At 35.5% G+C, this 23,165-nt stretch overlaps 2 protein-coding genes across 5 annotated transcripts; one reads left to right on the top strand and one right to left on the bottom strand.

Annotated features, from left to right (window-relative positions):
• Nucleotides 1-1,248: 1,248 nt before the first annotated feature.
• On the top strand, nucleotides 1,249-6,246 carry LOC112510764 (protein NUCLEAR FUSION DEFECTIVE 4-like). The gene is made up of 3 exons (XM_025116103.1): nucleotides 1,249-1,758; nucleotides 4,073-5,010; nucleotides 5,356-6,246. Exons 1-3 carry the CDS (start codon nucleotides 1,426-1,428, stop codon nucleotides 5,828-5,830), a joined length of 1,746 nt encoding a protein of 581 aa, XP_024971871.1. The 5' UTR covers nucleotides 1,249-1,425; the 3' UTR covers nucleotides 5,831-6,246.
• An 873-nt stretch (nucleotides 6,247-7,119) lies between these two features.
• Nucleotides 7,120-16,969, bottom strand: LOC112511810 (TITAN-like protein). Of its 4 annotated transcripts, none has more exons than XM_025117588.1 (8): nucleotides 16,435-16,969; nucleotides 15,531-15,657; nucleotides 14,967-15,074; nucleotides 14,768-14,870; nucleotides 13,866-13,906; nucleotides 11,119-11,173; nucleotides 9,814-10,232; nucleotides 7,120-8,207 (listed from the first exon to the last, which is right to left on the bottom strand). In XM_025117588.1, exons 1-8 carry the CDS (start codon nucleotides 16,761-16,763, stop codon nucleotides 8,187-8,189), a joined length of 1,203 nt encoding a protein of 400 aa, XP_024973356.1. In that variant the 5' UTR covers nucleotides 16,764-16,969; the 3' UTR covers nucleotides 7,120-8,186. The 4 variants fall into 4 exon arrangements, with proteins under 4 accessions (XP_024973356.1, XP_024973355.1, XP_024973353.1 ...); XM_025117587.1 differs by having other exon boundaries at nucleotides 14,768-15,074; nucleotides 16,435-16,565; nucleotides 16,656-16,969; XM_025117585.1 differs by having other exon boundaries at nucleotides 14,768-15,074.
• Nucleotides 16,970-23,165: the final 6,196 nt, after the last annotated feature.

The raw sequence follows: 23,165 nt of genomic DNA, 5'->3' as shown, positions 1-23,165 counted from the left end.
AAATATAAAAAAAAATATTATGTTATTAAAAAAAGAAACTGCTATTTATACCAAATTTTATATTTCTTTCGTCTTAAAATAAATGTCTACATTACTATTTTAGTTTGTTTCAAATAAATTGTTCACTTTTTTTAAAAGAAAATGTCGATTTTTCTATTATACCCTTGTATATGAGATGAAGAAAATTTATCTCTTAATAGTTAAGGGTAAAACTGTTCTTTTGTTGAGTAAAAGTGTTATGAATTATATATTTTTTAAAATGCGTGTCTTTTTTATCGTGCACAATTATTTTGATTAGGGATGGCAAAAAAAAAAAACGAAACCGATGGTGAAAACTGAAAACCAAGACTTTCGGGTCGGGTTTGGGTACATCTTATCAGGGATGGTGCGGAGATTGGGGACGTATTTGGGGATTTTAACGGGGACGGTGATTACCGGCCCGGGCCGATATGTTTATATATATATATATATATATATATAATATTAAAAAAACAGTAACTTTAAAATATAAAAGACTTTTATCCATTACCTCAACAACCCAAAATAAGGCTCACGAAAAAACCTAGTTTATTTGTCTAATCGTGAAATCATGATGTTAGTCGTATGATATTTGAATTTATGTTTATTTTTATATTGTAATTTAATATATTGTTTGTAATTGGTTCGATTATGTTTGAGATATTTGAACTTACATCTTTAAAAAAATTGTAATTTACTTTTAGTTGTGAAAATTAACATATTGTAATGTTTTTAGATAGGTTCAGGACCGAGAATCTTACCTGGTAAGTAAGAGTGACGAATCTTACCCAGTAAGTGTTTACCGGATAAAAATGTTGCATACGATACCTAGACTAAAATTTTACCTGGTAAGTGAGAGTGGTGACTTTTACCCGGCAAAGACTTACAAGATAAAAATGTTATATACGATATCGTTTTAGCAGACTAAATTTCCAACAAATTCTCTAAAATAAGAGATGATTAAATCCTCAAAATTTGAAAAACTCTCTAAAAATAATAATTATTTATAAATTATTATAATTAATTAATTTTTCAAGATATTATTTTTAGTTATTTTAGAATGATTTTGTCAAACAAGCCAACTGATATTATTATTTTATTATAACTTATGGGTTAGTTTGCTGATCAAGGGCTCTCCATCCTCCACCAAAATCCTGTTATTTTTCAGTGTTTCAAAAAAATCCAACTCCACAATCCTTCCATGGAGCTTCAACATCTCCGTCCATAAAATCCGATCATATTATCCCAAAACCCTCACCCTTCTTCATGTAAACCCTAGATTCCAACTTCCAAATCGATCCTACTATGGACCTCACTCATCTCCATCCATAAACAAATCCATCAAACCATCGCAAAATCCTCCACTCTTCTTCAGATTTGCAGGCTAGAGCTTCAAAATCAAGGACGATGAGGTTCCATGAACAGATGAAGAGTCTATTCTACAATCGATGGCTCGTTTTCGTGGCTTCAATGTGGGTTCAATCGTGCTCCGGAATCGGGTACATGTTCGGAAGCATATCGCCGGTGATTAAGAGAAATATGGGTTATAATCAGCGGCAGATTGCGATGTTGGGTGTGGCTAAGGATCTGGGTGATGCGATTGGGTTCGTAGCTGGTAGTTTGTGTGAAATTGCTCCGATTTGGGTGGTTCTGTTCATCGGAGTTGCTCAGAATTTCTTAGGGTATGGTTTGGTTTGGCTAAGTACCAAACACACATTGCCTGAAATGCCTCTGTGGGTGGTTAGTTTCTATATCCCTAATTTTGCTTACAGTATGAAGATCGTCTTATATTGCTGCTGATTTATCTTGTTTGAAGTGATTGAAATTGTTGTTAGCATCTTAACGACCTTAGTGAGCGTCACAACTTATTCAGTCAGCTGTATACGACTGATTGATAGGAGCTTAATAGATAGAAAGTGGCTTATTTATTACTGTTTGGTAGGAGCTTAATAAATAGAGTATTTTAATAATATATTTATTACTGTTTAGATTTTTTTTTTTATTAACCTGGAAATCTAATTCGCTATGCGAACCGACTAATCCCAAGACGACCACCTGCTTTGCACATAGCCCAGAGTCATCGCATTTGAACCTCTGTGGCCACATGGTGATTTTTATTCCTCCTTGGATTTGAACCTGGAACTTTCTGGTACTTTTGACCTTTGGAGCCAAGCTCAAACCAATCAGACACCACCCTTGTGATTAAATTTAGAGATTTCTTTAGTTTTGTCTATTTTAGAGAACAATATAGAAAATCTGTTGGAGCAAAATATGGAACAAAACCCCTGTTTTCTCTATTTTAAAGAGTCAGTTTGAGATGCTCTAACAAATCTACTTTTCTATCGATGTGGGATGGGAAAAACAATACTCGAGCTTGCCGAAAGTAGTAAACAAAGTCCGGTTAACACTCTTGCTTTCTAAAAGTATGAACACATTACTTTTAAATCCCGAGTTCAAATCTAAGGAGGAATAAAAATCCCCTTGTAGCCACGGAGGTTTAAATACGGTGACTCCGGGCTACCTGCAAAGCAGGTGGTCGCACTGGGATTAGTCGGCTCGCATAGCGGGTTGGATATCCAGGTTAATAAAAATAAAAGTAATGAACACAAACTCTAGTTGCCAACTAAAGTGTTTTTCTTGTGCTTTTTGGCCAACTCAAGTATTCTTTTGCATTTTTGTATGTGGATTTCTTAGAAATGTAGTGTCAAGATCATTCAAGATTGTATTGTGAATGTTATATGTATCGCGGAAAAGAAGATAGGAGTCGGGTAATCAGTGTTTGGACCTAATAGACTGCTTTATTGGACTTCAGTTTATAGCAAAGTAGAAGATTGTATCGTGAATGATGTCTAAATATCCTAATGGACTGCTTTATTGGGCTTCAGTTTATAAGAGGAAACGCTTGTGCTTCTTATAAAAAGGTGTTTGAACGGGATGTTAAGACGTATTTGAGCCTAACAAATTTTTTAAGGCACTTTTGAAATAAAGTGCCCCTGATGAACACGTAGCTTTTATAAGACAACTTTCTCAAAGGAAGTATAAAAAACAGACTGATAAGACGTTTATTTTCAAAATTGTCATAAATAACTTGTTAGGACGTTTTTGAACGCTATTGTAACACATTTACATAGGACGCACGATTGTTTGGTCTTATAAAAGTACGTCCTATGGGGTGCGTTTGATATCGAGACAAAGACAGGACATAATAACTACTTAGCATTTGGACAGAGACATGACAGAACAGATAAAATGACCAATTTAACCCAAATGAGTTGTTTATATATTTTGATTATTTTATGCAATTTATTGAATTATAATAATAAATATTTTTATATAACAAAATATATCACTAGAAAGTTTTCGTCAAGACGATTAAAATGACACCAAAATAAAAGGTTTATGTAGTTTCCAATTTTTATTTTATACCTTTTCTATATTATTTTTTATCATTAATATTTAATAAATTACATATATTAATTAAAATATAGAAACAGTATCTAGAAGATACTTTGAGGACGGTAAAGTGAAAGTTTAAAGAGCATAAAATACGATAAATAAAATTTAAAGAATGAATAAATTGTAAGGAGGGAGGCGTATTTGAGGTTTTATAAAAGAATTAAGTTTTATTTTTAAGTTATATTGGTAAAATATAGGTCTGATCCACCTTGTTCAATATGATGGGGGTGGAACACGCTTATTCCACTCTGTTCCACGTAAAGTTCTGTCAGACGCGGAACAATTATCTCTGTTTTGCCCTGTTATGTCCTGTCTAGTGCACCAAACGCATCCATAAAGCAGTTTATTAGAACATTTAGACATATTTGGTGTCCTATGAAGCCATTTTGTTGTATTGCTTTTAACCAAATGTAGTGTTTTGTTCTTCATTTCCTGCAATTCGAGTGTTCGTTGTCTTCTGTATGTCGATTTCTTAGAATTCGAAGAAGGTATGCTCATGACTATTTGAACCGTTTTCTCCGGCTTTTCATCCAAACGCTTTTGAATGCGGAAATCTCTGGTAACTTTCGTTAAAATTTTCATTGCTTTCCATTTGCAGCTATGTGTTTGCATATTCGTTGGAACGAATGGCGAAACCTACTTCAATACGGGGGCTCTTGTATCCGGAGTTCAAAACTTCCCTAAAAGCCGTGGCCCAGTTGTCGGGATTCTAAAGGGTTTCGCGGGCTTGAGCGGTGCAATCTTGACACAAGTTTACACCATCTTCAATTTCCCCGATCAGGCGTCGGTTATTTTCATCGTTGCAGTGGGACCCACGATCGTAATCTCTTCGGTAATGTTTGTGGTTCGACCCGTTGGCGGCCATAGACAAGTTAGACAATCCGATGGCTCGAGCTTTTTATTTCTTTATGGTGTTTGCCTCATTCTTGCAGCTTATCTTTTGGGAGTTTTGATCCTACAAGATGTCGTCGATCTGAACCAGACAACCGTCACTTGGCTCACGGTCGGGCTGTTAATTCTCATATTGCTTCCCATCGGAATCCCCCTTTTTTTGGTGTTTTTCTCGTCTTCCGAATCGCAGAACTCAGCTGCGGAAACCCTTCTGAACAATGATCAAAAGCAAAAAATGATCGTTTATGAGCAAGACGGAAATGAAGTGATAATGAGCGAGGTTGAAGACGAGAAGCCTTCAGAAGTGGACTCACTTCCGGCTCACGAAAGGCAAAAACGGATCTCCCATTTGCAAGCGAAACTGGTGCAAGCGGCGGCCGACGGAGCCGTGAGGGTTAATCGTAAGAAGGGTCCACGAAGAGGGGAGGATTTTACGTTAATGCAGGCGTTGGTGAAGGCCGATTTTTTGCTCATGTTTTTCTCCCTCGTGCTGGCTTCTGGATCGGGTTTGACCATAATCGATAACCTCGGTCAAATGTGCCAATCGCTCGGCTATGAAAACCCTCATGTTTTCGTTTCCATGATCAGCATTTGGAACTTTCTTGGTCGTGTCGGTGGCGGATACTTCTCCGAGATAATCGTAAGGTGCGCCATCGTAAAAATGATACTAACGATGTCTATGTATGTATATGTATACATAGATGGAGGTTCAGGGAAAACCCCTAAAAATTAAGAAACTGAGGAACACTTTGGTAACCATTCATACAAATAATTGAAGTCGTTTCTTGGTTTTTGTGCATATTATGCACATGTGCATAATGGATAAATTGCTCACAAATTGCTTGTGGGCATCCCATCCGGATGAACGGTTACCAGGGTGTTCCTCAATCTTTCATTTTTTGCGGTTTTCCTCTTAACCCTGTATATGTATATGTATACGTATACATATGCCAATATGTATATGTCTTGATGAATCTTTTTGCATTCCAGAAAGTATGCGTACCCGAGACCAGTGGCAATGGCTGGAGTTCAAGTCGTAATGGCAGGTTCGCTGTTATACTACGCGGTGGGCGCCCCCGGTGCTATTTATGTGGTTTCGGTAGTCATGGGACTTTGTTACGGGGCCCACTGGGCCATCGTTCCCTCCGCCGCCTCGGAACTATTCGGTTTGAAGAGTTTTGGCGCGTTGTATAACTTTCTTGCACTCGCGAGCCCAACAGGTTCCTTAATCTTCTCCGGTGTCATCGCTAGCGGAATTTACGACTATGAAGCAAAGAAACAGAGTTCGGTAAAACATCATGTCTTTCACGACAACGAAGAACTCACGTGCTACGGCACCATTTGCTACTCCATCACTTGCGGGATCTTATCTGCACTTTGTATAATCGCGGTTTTCTTGAGTATGATCGTCGTCCACAGGACAAAACGAGTCTACGCTCAACTCTATGGAAATTCTCGCGCTTAACGTTCAAAGAGAGGTACATTATACAAAAGCTCTCGGCATCGTTTATGTACGCTATAAGATGATTCTTCTTTCGGGATCCTCGAGTTCTATATTCTTTTGTACAATATAGTGTTTGGAGAGTTTGGGGTCTTTACTGAAAAAACCGCTCTGCTCTTTGAGGTAGAAACGAGTTTGTGTACATCACACCCTCTCAAGACCCCCACCTTCAACTGGGATCGTTTGGTTTGGTTTACTATAGTGTTTGTATATTGTGGTTAGGGCTGTAAATGAACCGAACATTTAGCGAACCGTTCATGAACCGTTCGGTGTAAGAAGTTCATTTATGTTCGTTTATTTAATAAATTAACGAACGTGAACACATTTTTTTTGTTTGTTTAATTAAATGAATGAACATAAACAATTGTCTCGTTCGTTAATTTTCGTTCATATATGTACGTTTATGCTTGTTTATATATATATATAAATATATTTATTTATTATAAATTAATATGTAAAATTATTAATTAAATTAAATTTATAGAATTCTTTTTTATCTCTTCTAAGTATATCCGATTTTTCATTTTGTTATGTTATTTTTTAATAACGAAATGATGAGTAATGATGGTTGTTTTTGGTTCATTTGTGATAGTTCGTTTGGTATCTTAACAAACAAATACAAATGAACACGAACAAACACATTTTATTAATGAACGAACATGAATATAAAAAATTGCATTCGTTTAGCGTTCGTGTTCGTTTATTTGTTCGATTGTCTCTGTTTGTGTCCGTGTTCGTATGGTTCATTTGCAACCCTAAACTTATGGTCTACAATAGTGCGCCATTCGAGCCATTGATGCTTGGTACTGAAACGGGCTTCATGTGGAACGAACGATCTTTAGAAGCTCTATGTCATCGAGCGATCGTTGTTCTTAGAGTTTTATGATGGGTCTTTACACATGATTGCTCATATATTTTGAGATAGGAAATTGCATCTATTCGTTTGTGCCCGGACCTGTACGCTATGCGGTACGCATAGACATGTCCTAGTCCAAACCGATCCTATTATCAATCCCTACTGCTCCTAGCATGAACCGGTCCTAGCAAATATCCGAAGAAGGTGACGTGCTTAAATAGCGCATGGCGGATTTGACCAATTTAGTTTAAGACAAGGGATTGTTTGGTTCATACTGGGGAATGAATATGGAAATGAATTTTCATTCTACAGTATCTTATTACATTGTGCAAATATCATTCTAATATTATATAAAAGCAAATAGTTTTTTTTTCTTTTTATTACTTAATACCTCGAATATTAAAAGAATGTTCAACCTCAAACTCGATCACCAACTTGAAAAAGAATTATTAAAACTGGAGTCAAGCTCGAGTACGAGATTGTTTTCCCGAGTCGAGCTCGAACAACCTGCTACTCGACTCGGCTTGTTAAGACCCCTAATGGCATCCATGTATACGTGGTAACCCAAAAAATATGACGTTACATATAATCCGACTTTGTTCCAACCAAATTGAATATATTGGAATATCGTGTCAAACTCACAAATACGTACCGGTTCTACATGTTATCGGAACCACGCAAATCAAACCAAAGGGGCCTCGGTAGTTAACATAGATGCAGTCAACTTTTGTTAACTTAGAAGAGCAGACATCAAATTAAAATCGACACACTTTTAGGAACCCTAAAATGAGACATGAACCAAAAAGCCAAAACCAACGAAATCAACCAAAAAACCGAAAGTATCTAAATAACAGAAAAAACCAAAAAATCTCTCGAGATCAACCAAAGACCTTGAAAAATCTTGCGAAATCATCCAAAAAGCTTAAAAAATCCCTCGAAAAAAATGGAATTATGCTAAAAACGCATCGGACAACTTGCAAGTCTCTGTTCCACCTTAAAAGGCAAAAATGTTGGTCCAGGGGGGTAGATGATATATGGGTGTTTTTGCACTGACCCATAGACTAGTTGAAATAAATGTATTAGAGGACCATAGAAGTTCAAATAAAGGAAGGCTGTTCTAATTCTAACCATCTTAATGTTCTACAACTGATAAAAAAGCAACAAAACCTACTTCCTCGAGTGTACGATATGCTTATCCAAGCGAGACGACACTCAGGCTGCTAAATTATACGATTAATATCCCTGGCAATCGTAAGCACGATTCCACACTATTTTCAAAGCGAAAATCTTAAAACAAAGCAGAAAAAGGAAGAAATAATGGTTTATACTTACTTGCAGTATGTACATACCCTCTCAGTTGGTGGTTTGGTTTCAAACTAACAATTGCCACAAAAACTGATTTGCATCAAACTTTTGGGTTTTACCTTCAAAATCCGTATGCATCCGTGGTTTTAAGCAGAAACGTCATCCATTGGCTTCTCGGCGCTGCAAATCATATCCCAAGAAAAACGTATAAACATTGAAAAGAACTCTATTCAGAACAAGATAAGCATCATCGACTTCCTATCAAGATTGATTGTTTATAATCCCTGGTGCTTGGCCAGAGTGTAGAGAGTATATGGTTTAAGCCAAATAGACATAAACCAAACGAGCCATGTATATCTCATCCAGAGGTGGGTCCAGGGGATGTGGGATGCATCCCTGTTCATCGGTTGAAATCCAATGGATTTAGGTCTCGATCCAATCCAACTTAGTCATCCATTGGATATCCGGTCCAATCAAATTAACATTGGACAACAGATCCGATCCAATGGATGATCGAAGCGCATCAGTTCCATCTATTAGGTATTACTATTGGTTATCTATTGGATCCCTCCAAATATTTTGATCCAACTTTCAACAAATTAACCCATCATTTCAACTAATTATTCAATTATATCAACTAAAAGTAAAATATCATTGATTATATAAATTTATTAATTGGATGGTATTTGGATTGGATTAGTTCGGTTTTATTGAATTTTGGACTGCCATCCTATAACTGACCAATCCAATTTGGATGTTGAAATTTTGGATCCTATCAAAATTGGATATCTAGTTATTGTTGGTTGGTTCTAATTGGATTGAATGACTTTATGCACAACCCTAGGGATGTACGTGGAGCCAAAAAGACGGATTGATCCAAATTTGGAAATATGCTCCAGTCGGGCAATGAGCCAATGAGTACCCCGGCCTTGAGCTATGTTATTCTCCACAAAAACTAGATATTTGGTTCTGCAACTAACGGTGGATAAATCAGTGAGATTGAAATATCGAGTTTTAGCAGCAAAGAGGTGTATCTAACATGTCTGGTATGTTGATGCAGGCTGCAATTAAATTATGCAACTGATAAGAACTCAAGGGTGCATTTGGTACGTGAACAAGACTAGATAGTACTAGACGGGTAAAAGAACTATGAAAGGTTTTGGGGTTTTAATTGACGGGTAGTTTAGTAATTTACCAAAAATTTGTCCCATCTCACTATATTCGTTCCACCTATTTTGGTGGGACAGAAAAGAAAAAAGGTAAATTGACCAAAATAGCCAACCTTTCCGACCAAATTCACTTTTTTGCCATTTTTGGAACCAAAGGCCTATTTTAGCCGGAGTTTACGTAAATGCGTTCCAGATTAACAAAAAAAAGAAAAAAAAAACTTTACGTAAATGGGGATCCTCACGCAAATTTGGTTAAATATTTTTTTTATCTGAAAAATAGACTTTATGCAAATGCCTAAGGCATTTGTGTAAACTCTGGCTAAAATGGGAATTCCTATAAAGAAAGTGGCTAAAAGGTGTATAGTCGATTTCCCTAAAGAAAAATGCATTTTTGTCCCACTTGGTCCTTTCAATGTATTTGTCTCTTTTCACTATAATAAAAATTACTCATTTTTTTACTACGAAATCAATTAACCTCATCATCTAATCGCGGATTGTGGTTTCTTGAATGGTCAAATTTGCATGTTGGCCTTTTATTTCCAGGACAGAGAAAACAATAAAACGATCACAACCTAATCCGGAAACTCAAAAAAGAAATAATCAATTTAAAAGCTTACCATTCTCTTGCTTATATAAGGCTGTAACTGCAACGATGAATCTGATTCAATTTCATCCTTCGGAGGTTTCGTGGCCTCGACCTCAAATTCTTTCCGGGACTCTTTCCTGCTTCCCGATTGCCACACTCTACCGAAGTTTGGAAGCCAGTTAGCATCAAATCTATTAGCAGGCAACACCCCTCTTCTCTCCATCTCCATTTCTATCTTTCTTTTCTCTGCCCAAGCAGCTCCGACCCTTTTAGGATTTAATTTTGACTTTACAGTTTTAGTGACTGGATCCATTTCCTTCCCGGGTTTCGGTGCAGGATCAAGATGAATTCTATTGGTTGTATCAAACCATGGAGGTGGTGCCCCAGAATGCACGTTTCCTGCATCCATGCCATGGACTGTGGAAGAAATTTGAGTGAGCTTCAGCAAACCTGAGAGAAGAGCCCGAGAAAAGAACGAGTAAGAAAACAATCGCCATATTTAATATGATTCCAGGTGGCATATGTTCCAGAATACCGACAAACTGGTGGTTGAAATATTTAAGACTGTAACAACAACAACAACAACAACAACAATAATAATAATATTAATAAGGGAAATTGACCAAACTAGCCATATTGTACGAACATCTTCACTTTCTAGCCAACTTTTTAGCAAACTTTTTCTTGTTTGAACCAAAATAGCCAAGATTTCAATATTGCCCGTTTCGCAGTTTTTACTGAATAAAAAATGATTCTGGTGGACCATTTCGTAAGCCACCAAGGAGAGTTCAGAAGCCGACCCCACCAGAATGATAATTAATTTTGAGAAAGTACATTTAGCAAGTTGTGAATGGGCACTTGCGAAATCTTGGCTATTTTGGTCAAATTGGAAAGTATGGCAAAAAAGTGAAGAATTTTATCCAAAATGGCTAGTTTGGTCAATTTCCCTAATAAAAATTGGAAAGTCTGAGAATGCGACTTGAAGGGTTGACCCAAACACTTACCTGGTAAGCGCTTACTTGTAAGATTTAGCACTATCACTTACCTTACTAGGTAAGATTTTAGTCCATCATAACGGTATCGTATGTAACAATTTACCGGGTAAGAATCATCACCTATCACCTGCACTTATTGGGTAAGGGTGTTGGTCCTTGTCATCGCTCTTACCGGGTAAGATTCTAGGTCCTTGTCATGTTCATCCGGTAAGGTAATGTGACTTGGTAAGCGCTTATTGGGTAAGCATTTGGTAAATGGCCCCTAAGCCAATAACCAAAAAATAGGAAAGGAAGACGAACAACATTAAGAGTGAAAAATAAAGTGAAATTGTTAGGAATACCTGCTGAACTAACCTCCCCATTAGCTTCCCTTTTATCTGCATATACCTGGCATGTCTTCCCCTACTATATTAGTATATGCCCAAAAAAAGTGGCAATAAACACACATAAAGAACGAGCAGAAAATACACTAGATTGATCAAACGTTATGATGAGTGTGAAGCATCAGTAACTAAGTATTTCAAGGCGGTAAAGGCCATAGTCGTCGAGTTGAGCGATGCAATGAGAGTCAAATCTGACTATACCAGAAGTACGGGATTTCTATGAAGGACGAGAAACACAAAAAGATTTCACAGCTACAGGCCTTGCAGCAATCAAGGTTCTAAATGGTGTGAGGTGTGGTGTGGTGACGACTGACGAGGTCAAGTCTCAAGCCTCACACGTCACGGCGAGGAGCCGAAGACGTGGATTTTTTCAAGGCATGACAAAAGGCGGCAAATTTTTAAGTTATATATATAGGGTCAGGTTCACGGGAAAATCGCAAAAAAATGAAAAACTGAGGAACAATCTGGTAGCCGTTCATTTGGACAGTATACATATATCATGTATACTTCTATTTATTATTCAATGATATAATGATATTAAAAAATTACATTCGTATTAGAAAAAAATTCATACATGTTGTATATTATATAAGAAGTACGTGATCAAATATTCAAAATAAAATTTGGAAGGGTTTTACAACTTTGTTTTAACTGTGAGTCCATTAAATATACAATATGTATGAATCCATGAAACTGTGTGATGTGATTAGGTAAATCTGTAAAAGTGTAAAAACACAAAAGCTAAAAAATGGAAAGGCTTAAATTTAAAAAGTACTTGAAAAATAGTCACGCCTTGTAAAAAAAGCACACCCGTCATGCCATGGCGTGAGCCACACCTTGCAAACACTATAGGTCTTATCTTACAGGCGGAGACGCGTCTTACACCATGGTGCGCTTTTAGAACACCGACATCAATGCATATCACCTTATGGGGAGTTTGGTTTCATGGAATGGATTTGAGGGATTTGGATTTCGTGGAAGGACTTAGAATCTTTGGTGTGTTTGGTTTGCAGGATTTTGGAATGGAATTGAATTCCATTCTTTATAAAAGCAAGTCATAAATAATTATAAAAATAATTAAATTCCTTTTTTATTAATTAATTATTACAAAACAAATGTTTTTAACATATTTTAGAACACTGTTAACGAAATCCCGTGAAATACCAACCATCCCCATGAGATTTCAAAATCCTATGTTTGTGGGATTTCAAATCCGGGAAATCCTTCAACTGAGACTTGGGATTGGAATGGAACTCAATTCCAAATCCATTCCAATCCTGCAAACCAAGCACAACCTTAGCATTAAAGCAGTAACATCTTCTAATATTATGTGATACTAGACAATGCTACATGATTAATCCTATTTAACGATATAAAAAGAAAGGATGTGGACCACATCGCCGATAAATGGCAATATCAGCTTACTATTAAAATAAGGATTAGGTAACCAAGCCCAAGGCTTATGAATTTCGCAGTTTTAGGTCTGAGATGAATCGGGATTTTTAAGTGTGAATGATGTCTTGAAGAACAGGCAGCTGACACAACCACTGGTAAAAAATGTCATCGTGAATGCTCCTGGTAGAGGTGTTAAAAAAAACCACCGGACCGCTGAAACCGGTCGAACCAAGTCAAATCGGACCACTTTTTGGCAGTTTGAGCAGTCTGGTAGTCCAGTTCAGTCAAAAAACAACCAAACTGCTCGGTTCAGTCTAGTCTGCGATTCGAATGGTATTTAGTGGTTTGGACTGAACCGACTGCCAAAATACACATGTATTAATTATACTTAAGTTTTCATGTTATAACCTTGACTTTTATGGCGCAACTAAAAAAATCTACATCGAAGAATTAAGTTGTTAGTTTCCACTTCTCAATTGTCCACGTTCCCTAAATTGAATTCCAAAATCTGTCAAATTCCAAATCGTCCTTCAACTTGCTTAATATGGACTTGTTTGATTTTTTTCAACTTGCTCAATGTTTTTTTATTTATTTTGGAGATAGATGTTTCTTTTATGATTCAATATAATATTTTTTTGATAATGTTATATTAGTAGAAATTTCATTTTGGAGATAGATGTTGTGTTTTTCTAGAGTTTAAAACCCAAACTAGTCCCAAACCGCCTAAACCGGTCAGACCAGAGCCAGACTACCTTTTGTGCTCCGGTTTCACCAGTTTGGTTGCTGCATCGATTGGGTTTGAAAATTTTCCTAACCCGCCATTGAGGTTTGGTTTGCGGTTTGGGGGGTTATAAACTGCCCAAACTGGACTGCAAACACCCCTAGCTCCTGGTGGCTTCCTACTACCCAAACATATTTATTTCAAGTGCAAGGTCTGAAAGTAACTGCAAAAGTGCTCAATAACCTAGATAATTATTTGTTAAAATTATCATTTTTCCACACATTAATCTTTTCTGAAAAGCTAAATGATGTGAGAACATTAAAACTCGACATAGTTGCACCTACCATTGAGGTCACTTTTGTATTGGTCTTGCAAATATCTTTCTTGTGTCTATTTTAAAGGTCACTTTTCATTGTAAAGATTACCAAAGCAACTAGGGGAAAATATGACAGAAAAGAAGAACTATTTCATGGTGGAAAGCTTCGGGTGAGATAATTAATTTCCATGTATAACTGAATCCTAAATATGTCACCTGAGATTAGAAACATGAGCCCTAAAATGACAGAGATTATGCTGATTTGAAACATACCGGTCCATTGCGAAGCTGGCCTTCAGTTAAGCAAGTCTTGCCTGCATTTCCAGAGTAGTAAACGAGCACAAGAAAACTTTTAATGTCACCATATAGTGAGAGGTTCAAATAAGAAGACTAAACACCGTGAAGGTAAGAAGGGAAAGTTCAAATGTGAATCATCGAAAAATTCCATTTGAAGATGCATATGTGAACCCATATGAATAATATGTAACCGTGACTAACGTCGGTTCATATATGCATCTTCAAATAGATTTTTTCGGATTTTTTAAATGATTCACATATGAACCTTCCCTTCTTACCTTCTCACAATACTTAGCTTTCTTATTTGAATCGGTCCCTATAAAATGTAACAATATAGTGGGAGGTTCAAATAAGAAAACTAAATATGTGAGAAGATAAGAAGGGAAGGTTCATATGTGAATCATCGGAAAATTTTATTTGAAGATGCATATGTGAACCGACGTTACAGATTATTCACATGAGTTCACATATGCATCTTCAAATGGATTTTTTGATTTTTTCGATGATTCACATATGAATCTTCCCTTCTTACCTTCTTACAATATTTAGCCTTTTTATTTGAACCAGCCACTATAAAATGTACCATATATTGGGAGATTCAAATAGGGACTAAATATCGTGGGAAGTTAAGAAGGGAAAGTTCATATGTGAATCATTTAAAAAATCCATTTAATAATGCATATGTGAACCCATATGAATAATCAATAACATAGGTTCACATATGCATCTTCAAATAGATTTTTTCGGATTTTTTCAATGATTGACATATGAACCTTCCCTTTTACCCTCTCACCGATCCCTAAAGAATGTCACCATATATATTGTAAAAGCACAACCAAAGGGAAAAAAGTAACAAATTATGTCTTGTGAACAGATACCTCTTAAGTTATTTGGACGCTTTGCATTTGAAGCCAACAACGATTTATTATCATATGATGAAGTGCTTGATGCTGCACCTCCAGAGAGATCTGATTGGGATACCTGATATTTCTCATTCGTATGATTTTGTAAAGGTAAAACACCGTTTGGAAAACTTGAATTATGAAAACTGATAGGATTTCTGTCAAAGTTATTTACATAATCAAATTTCAGTTCATTGTGGATATCATTTGAAGGTCCAATTAGAGCCCTGCGAGATTGTTCGCTAGCACCTTCATTCTTCATCGATATGCACTTCTTTTCATACTGCAATAACAGGATGGAAATTGTAAGCAGAGGCGAATCCAATATTTTTTGTTAGTGGTGCATCAGATAATTATCATAATATAAAATAAAATAAAATAAAATAAAAGTTATGTATCAATAAGAAGATACTTTTCTTCCAAACTATGATTGGAAAAATATACTTTTAAAAGACATTTTTGATGAGTTTAATGTTTAAAAATGTCTATTTAAACATGTATAATTCGAAAAAGATTTATTTTAAGAAACATACTTGAAGAACATGTCATGTTTTACGTACGCTACGTCAATATCAGTTACTAAGGGGCTGTTTACCAAATGTTTACCCAGGTAAGCGCTTACCAAGTTACATTACTTTACCGGATGAATATGGCAATGACCAAGAATCTTACCCGGTAAGAGCGAAAGCATAAAATCAACAAGAAAATTAGCTCGAGAGTCTTACAAAGAACAAGCTACCTTAGCAAGATCTGCCTCAGAAACCTGGAAATGGTCAACTCGATCCATTGCACCACCATGTTTCCACATAAAACTTTTTAAGTTCTTCAAGTGATCCGCACTTGCAAGATGGGCGATCCCATTCTCGCTGACAAAACAGATTGAAAGGAAATTGCTGAAATCGGCTAGGATGGTTGTAGTTCCGTATAGTTCTTAGCAAGATTACATGAGTTTGCTAATTCTTCTTTAAAACATCTTCTCTAACAAGCAAAGAGCCAACGTTTCCCGTATAGAAATATTAAGTTGAAACTAATTTGAACAAGACCATAACAACAATTATTTCTAATCGCTCAAAACATTGGACCCATCTTTCAATTGAAGTCCCAACCATCCAAAGACAAGGTAGATCCAAACTTGCTTCATCCGAGTCTAACAATAAGAAACGCATGAACTTCAAAAAATCTTTACGAAAAACTCTTCCTCGAAGTTGTTTGAATGGCGAGAAGATGTTGTTCTATAGTTGTCTTCATTTAAATGCTCAACTCTGTCTCCGTCGATAAGACATTAGTTATTTCGTGAACACGACTATAGAACATTAGTTATGTCTTCTTGCTAATCAAACAACTTCGAGGAAGAGTTCTTCACGAAGAAAAACTTTGGAGGATTGGACTTAGACTGAAAGATCGGTGCATACTTCCACTAGTTAGAAATAATCACTGTGATGGTTTTATTCAAATTAATTTCAACTTAATATGAAAACCTAAGAAATTATAAACGAATAGAACCTATAACCAGAAGCTTTGATATTCAGTTTCTACCTACATTTTCTCAAGGGAAAGAATTACGCGTGCTTTCGTATATGCATTCATGTTGTGTGTGTGTGTGTGTGTGTGTGTGTGTGTATATATAGTGATGATTTGCTCACCAGGCAAATGAGCTGCCCTGCTCCGTAACATCTGAGTCACAAAAAACACACCAAAATCTATTGCGAGAAGCAAGCTCGGGACGAAGTAAGCTAGGGTTCTTAAGGAAGAACCGTACGTCGGAAATTTTGGTCTGAAATCTAGATAAGAAAGATGATAGAGATTTGACATGGTTAGGAAAGTAGTTATGGCGGCGACCTTGATTGTGATTGAGCTTGCATACTTTACAGAACTCAAAATCGTTGTTCTTCCCCTTTGTCTTCGAGTTCTTCTTCGTTGAAACAGTGCTAGGGTTAGCGTTATTCGTCTCCGATGGTGCTTCCATCGCCATGGTTCAGACAAGAATCGAATCTTCGAAATTCGAATCCGAACCCTACCAAATAATTTGGATCACCAGATTAAAACCCTAAGTCTAACAAATCGTGAATTTCTTCACCAATCTAGGATCATTGACGATGGGTATGAGTACTTGCAGGTTATGATTTTGATTCAGGGGCGTCTGTTATCGGAGAAAGGTAGAACTGAACAAAGGATATTGCGCAACAACGGCGGGTCGGGTTTTTTTCTAAAATTAAAGCCCGATTCGGAAGATTATGTTACAAATCCATAATGACGACATGGTGTCTGGTATTGTTTATAAAAATAATTTGTTGACATATTTTGGTATGACATTTGTAATAAGTATTTTTGAATGTTTAAATAAATAACTTATAACGGTGTCAAACTGGTAATAAAGAGTTTTTAAATAATTTAAAACATTCTGACTTATAATAAGTTGATAAGTATTTTTGTAAAAAAACATAATTTGTTTCAAATAAACAATCTCAAACACCCCTAAATAATTGAAGATGATTGTTTATCAGAAAATTTGAAACCTTTTAGGGGGGTTTTGGTTGATGAATTTTGAAGGAACAAATGAATTTTTTTTTTTTTATCAAATTGCAAATCTTATGTTTGATTCATATAATGAATCATCATAGTAATGATTTTTAGAATTCCACAAATTAAAATTTTCATCATTTTTTGCATAAGTTAATGAAATTTACATCCAATTTAATCAACATTGTTCACCCTCTATCCCAACCATGATCATGTTACTATTGTCCCTACCAGGCCACCACCACTACTATTACAATCACATCTTTCACCCACCCCAACCCACCATTGACCATCATGTTATTATTGTCGTCATAGTTGTCACCCACTGTCACCCGCCCCCACCCACCAATCCACAACCACCCCGCCCCCACTACCATTGTAACCACATACCACCTTGCCACCACCCCATCGACCACCATGCCACCACCCTATCGACCGTCATGCCACCTATGTCGCTATTGTTACCACCATGCCACTTATGTCGTCACAACCACCACCCCCACCCATCCCACCGACCACCGTGCCACAACTATCGTCACAACAATCACCCCCACTTATCTCACCCCAACCACCACCAACCCCGTATGCGTGGGGAATGGGGTGGGGATAGGCGAGACATGACATGTGGGAGCTTGGCAGGGCAGGCAAGGGTGCGGGCAGGAGGCAAGGTGGGGTGGGCATAGGGCTCCACCCTTCGCCACCACCCACCTACGTGGGTGGTGGGTGGGACGTGTAGCCAGAGGTAGGGATAGGGCGAGGCAATGTGGGGTGTGCAGGGAGCCACCCCTTTGGTGTCGAGGGTGTCGGGGATGGGGCTACCACTCACCTACCCACACCACAATGCCACTATCATCGTCGTCACAGCTACCAACTCACTCCCCCCCCCCCTCCCAAACAAATATGGAGATTCCAATCTTTTTGAGATATTGCATTCCGATTCCTATCAACTAAATGTATGGTCAAATTCCATCATAATTCCTTCAAAGTCAAACTATTTTGATGTTATTTCAGTTCCACCAAATTCCATTATGTGAACGAAACGCCCTCTTATGTTTTTTAAAGGTCAGAGCATCTACAGCGCAATCTTTAAAATAAATAATCAAAAGTCAAAACATCTGAAATTTTATTTTCATTTCCAATGGCTTCTCCATTTTGAATATTACAACATGAATTATATTATTAAATGTTCAATAACTTTTATAAAATACTATTTCTACCTCGTATACATTAATTTTGAATGTTCTAGTTGGTAAGGGAAAAACTCTTTTATATGTAATCGTTTTCTTTAGAGATCTCTGTATTTAGAGAACTTCAATGTCTCTCTCCTACTTTTTCCATTTTGGAGATGGTTTTGAAAATTTTGCTGGAGCAAAAATCCAAAATCTCTGTTTTTGGAGAATCTGTTTGAAATGCATTTAGGCAAAAATATTATAATAAAACACTTGGATGTATCAAGAGAAACGATCAAACGTTATGCAGACAGAAATCATGACAAATTAATAACAAAGGCAGACAATGAACCGCAACGAGAAGCTAAAACACAAATAAAATCCACTAAAACAAAAAACAACTCGAGACCAAAGTTGAACACGGACATGACATAGAAGCCTACCTCCCGAAACTAGCCATCAAAGAGTTGTACTGCACACTACACGGGTCACGAAACGATAAGATTCCTGATACGCTTCAAAATCTATTGAAACTTATGTTTATTTATAATAAACATCAATTTTTTATGGAATATTTTATTATATTATTAGAATAATGTTTATGTATTAGTTGTGTTTATCATTATATTATAAAGCATTTGACAAAAACTCGTAAAAACCATATTTTATACATGAAGTGCTACTTATTGATGCATATTGATTAAAAAGTCGAGATTACAAGTAAAATTTGCATAAGTACAACTTATAAAACTCCATATTTGAATTCGTGTAACTAACTGTAGATAAATATGATCAAATACAATATACAGTTCTCGTTTTAAATATATCTAAAATATAAACAGGATAATTATTGAGTTCTAACATAATACTTAGTTATTATCTTTATAAAAATTATATTATTAAAGCAAAAATAAATTACTTCGTCACTAAACCTAAATTAAATTATAAAAAAAATTGAATTAGATAAATTACACAAAAAAACAAGAACTTTTATATATATTTTTAATTTTTAAAATTTTTATGATATCTTTAAAAATTATATTTAAAAAAAACATTATTGATTGGTCAAAACCACATAAATTCATATTATAATATTGACAGAGACAAAAAAAAAACGAAACATTAAAATCGAGATATATCTTGTTACATTGCACGAGTACTCTTCTAGTTTATAAATTATAACAGTAAATTTTAAAATATCTTAAAAGTATCAGATAAAAAACTTTATGATATAAGTAAAAATTACAGCTGTTTATGAAATATATTTATAATATTATAAATTAAAATATTCTTATATTTAAAAAGTATAAATTAATTTGTAAGTTTTTTCTTTGTTTATAGAGTTTTTGGTTTTGTTAATGGTTAAACACTTTGTCTTTGTGCAGAGTGTAAACCTTCTCATTTTCTATGATATATTTGATCTAAGCCAATCATTTCGTTATATATACGGATAGAGATGCACAAAAACTGATTATAGATTCAATATTCATTGGCTTGCTTCTGTTAATAGAAAAAGAGAAATCAGTGTTTGTTTTTAAAACGATAACCAATTTGGGCCTGACAGACTGAATTGATATCGTTTGGCGCCAATTGGCATATACACGGTTTAGGGTTTCTTTTAAGTCCGTTGTTTGTTTCCTCTTAAGTAAGTTCTAGCATTCAAGTATTCACAAATCAATAAATAGCCGAACCTACATCATACCTGGACCAAGCCCAATATCTGGTCCTTTTTTGACACGCCGTTATCTATTCATAGGCTTGAAATTCTTAAATGAAATTGGTCCAAAAGCTAATATTGAACTTACAACCGGTCCTTTAATGTCAGATCCTCGATCTGGTTTCAATCATCGAGCAACTAGTTCATCAGTATCCAGCGTTGTACCATTACTTTGTAGTGTGTGGTTTGTTGATGATCCACAACGTCCACACGTTGTGATGCTTTTCGTTAGTCCCACCACCATTTATTTCATCAAATATTTTTTTCTTTAAACGTAAAAGAAGTTTCCCTTTTGGTTGATGACGAGATCCAACCATTTAGAAACAATGATTATATCGTTTAATCTTGTTAATACGATGCATCAAACCAGTAAGATCCATTAAAGCCGATCTCATAACATGTTTTACGCATGTTGAAACCCACAGGGTGAACAAAGCACCAAATGATCTTCAACAAAAGTGACTTGCGTATTTTATATGGATTAAATAACAGTATATGATCTTTGTAGCTAATGTCTTTCAAGATTTAAATAAAATCACAGTACATATTAAAATACTCACGTGTCTTGTTAGAAACAGTACTTGAAACCCGTTTAAAGCAAGCGGTGCCCAACAAGGATGAAATCACTGGTAATGGAAATGAAGAGAAAAAACAAAGTCTGCTTAAATAAAATAATTCAATTCCACTGTTCTGAAGTAAGCAATGAACGAACCTGAAATTTTTTGTATACACAATCGAAACTTACACTTGATGCTAATATTGTTTTTAACATTTCTTAGCGTGAATTAAAGATAGAGAATATTATTGTTGTCACTTCATTTTTAGGGTTTCATATTGTTTTTTTTTTTTTTTATTAATCTGGATATCCAACTTGCTATGCGAGCCGACTAATCCCAGAATGACCACCCGCTTCGCGGGTAGCACGAAGTCACTGCATTTGAACCTCTATGGCGACAATGAGATTTTTATTCCTTCTTGGATTCAAACATAGGACCTCCAGACACTTTTGACCTTTGGAGCCCAAACTCAAACCAACCAGGCACCACCTTTGTGGTCAATGTTGTTTATATCTAGTTTCTTTCTACATATGACCCAAAAACATCAGTTAATTAAAAAACCAGTTATTTTTATAGTATTTTCTTTTAATAGTCATAAGCAAGAGATACCAAAAGTTTTTTGACAGTGAACGGAAATTTGTCCCTCTGTTTGTACTTTGAAATAAAAAAAGGGTAAATATATGAATTATCACATGACACAGACAGATCCACTATCCTTCGTCCATTTGCCATTCTCAAATTGCACCCATGCCAATTGTCCACTTCATTTGTTCCAAATACTGGGTTGGGAAAAGGGGAACATGTGATGGATCATACCAAATACTTCAACCATATATGAATGGTAACATACAAATGTTATAATGATATCATATCAGTCGGTATCATTTAAAAGTCGTATGTCTGATTTTTGTAATAAAACAGTTATTTTATACTAAACCAGGCAAGAATCCTCAAGAAGTCAACAAGCTATACCCAGAAATCAAGAAACGAAAGACCAATCACAGCCCCAGCAGGTATCTTTTAAAAGTCGCATGTTTGATTCTCGTGATAAAACAGTTTTCTTGTATTGAATCAGGTCAAATTCCGCATAGAATCAACAAGCTATACCCACAAACCAATGAACAAAAGACTGATATAGCCCATGCATGATATATTCGGTCTTCTTGATCTGACAACACTACTTGAAGAATTATATGTATAACATGATACCAATCTGCACGTTTTCTTACATAAACCATGTGAAAATTGAACTTTTCTAGGATGTTGATAAGATAAGAGTTTGAATCAGTGTTTTTTGCCGACCGAAATAAAAAGGGATGGATAGAAAGGATGGTATCTTTCAGTGTTTGGAATTAAATTACTAAAAGGGACATGGGTACTTGGGTAGTGGGTGTTTGGTTGAATGGAGCTAAAAGCTAACAAGGTGTAAAGTGTAGACATCAGACAATATTGATTTTTTTTAAACGAATATGTTTTTGTAAAAAAAAAAAACGCAAGAATAACATTTTTAACAGATTTTTTAAAATAAAAAATTAAATATTAAAAAAAATACATTCAATTATGGTTTTTTAATATTTTAGAGGGTACAATGTTAATTACGTTATTAAAATATTAAATATATTTAATAAAAATATTATTTCATTCTTCTAGATATCTAATTTCAATGAATTTTATTAGTTGGAATAATAATAATAATAAATTATTATTGTAAGAATTCATATCATTTTGGGAGGGGAACTAATGTTACCTTATAAGGGACTGGATACTCCCTCTATTAGACACATTCTAAAATAGGGGGTCTAAATGTACACAAAACGGACAATATATGGTACAGATGACTTGAGATGTTTAAAGATGGTATCAGAACTGGGAAACTGGTGTGCCAGCACAGACAAAATTGTGGTTCAAGTGTAGGTAAAACAGACGATAGCTGGTACAGTTAGCCTAAGATATTACGATATCTCCTTCATTAGTAGTCACTTTTAAAGGGTTTTCCAGATTTAGAGAAATTTACCACTCCATTACTTGTTTCATCATGAAAAAGTTTTGAAAACCTCGAAATCAACCAAAAATACTCATTTTCTTTATTTTGAAGAAAACATCCTACAGATGCTCTAAAGACTCGGCAATGTTCAGTACACACGGAGTAAGCATTAAAAACTGCAGAAGTTTCTTAATTTTATTAATTTTGAAAAATAATGTAAAACGTCACTGTAACTTTGTACAACTTTTAGTTACGTATTTCGAACAAAAAAGATTTATCAGTTACAAACGTATACTGTTATAATCATAACAATTACATTAATTTCGTTAATTTTAGTCAAATCTGCTCAGGTAAATTATTAATAATGGTTGAAACAATATAACAGTTTTTGTCGAACTGTTTTCCGTCAGTTATTTTGTATCAATTT

Source organism: Cynara cardunculus (genome assembly GCF_001531365.2).
Source record: "Cynara cardunculus var. scolymus isolate 2C chromosome LG 4, CcrdV1, whole genome shotgun sequence".
NCBI lineage: Eukaryota > Viridiplantae > Streptophyta > Magnoliopsida > Asterales > Asteraceae > Cynara > Cynara cardunculus.
The sequence above is the reverse complement of the archived record's forward strand: the minus strand, read 5'-3'. Positions and strand labels throughout refer to the sequence as shown.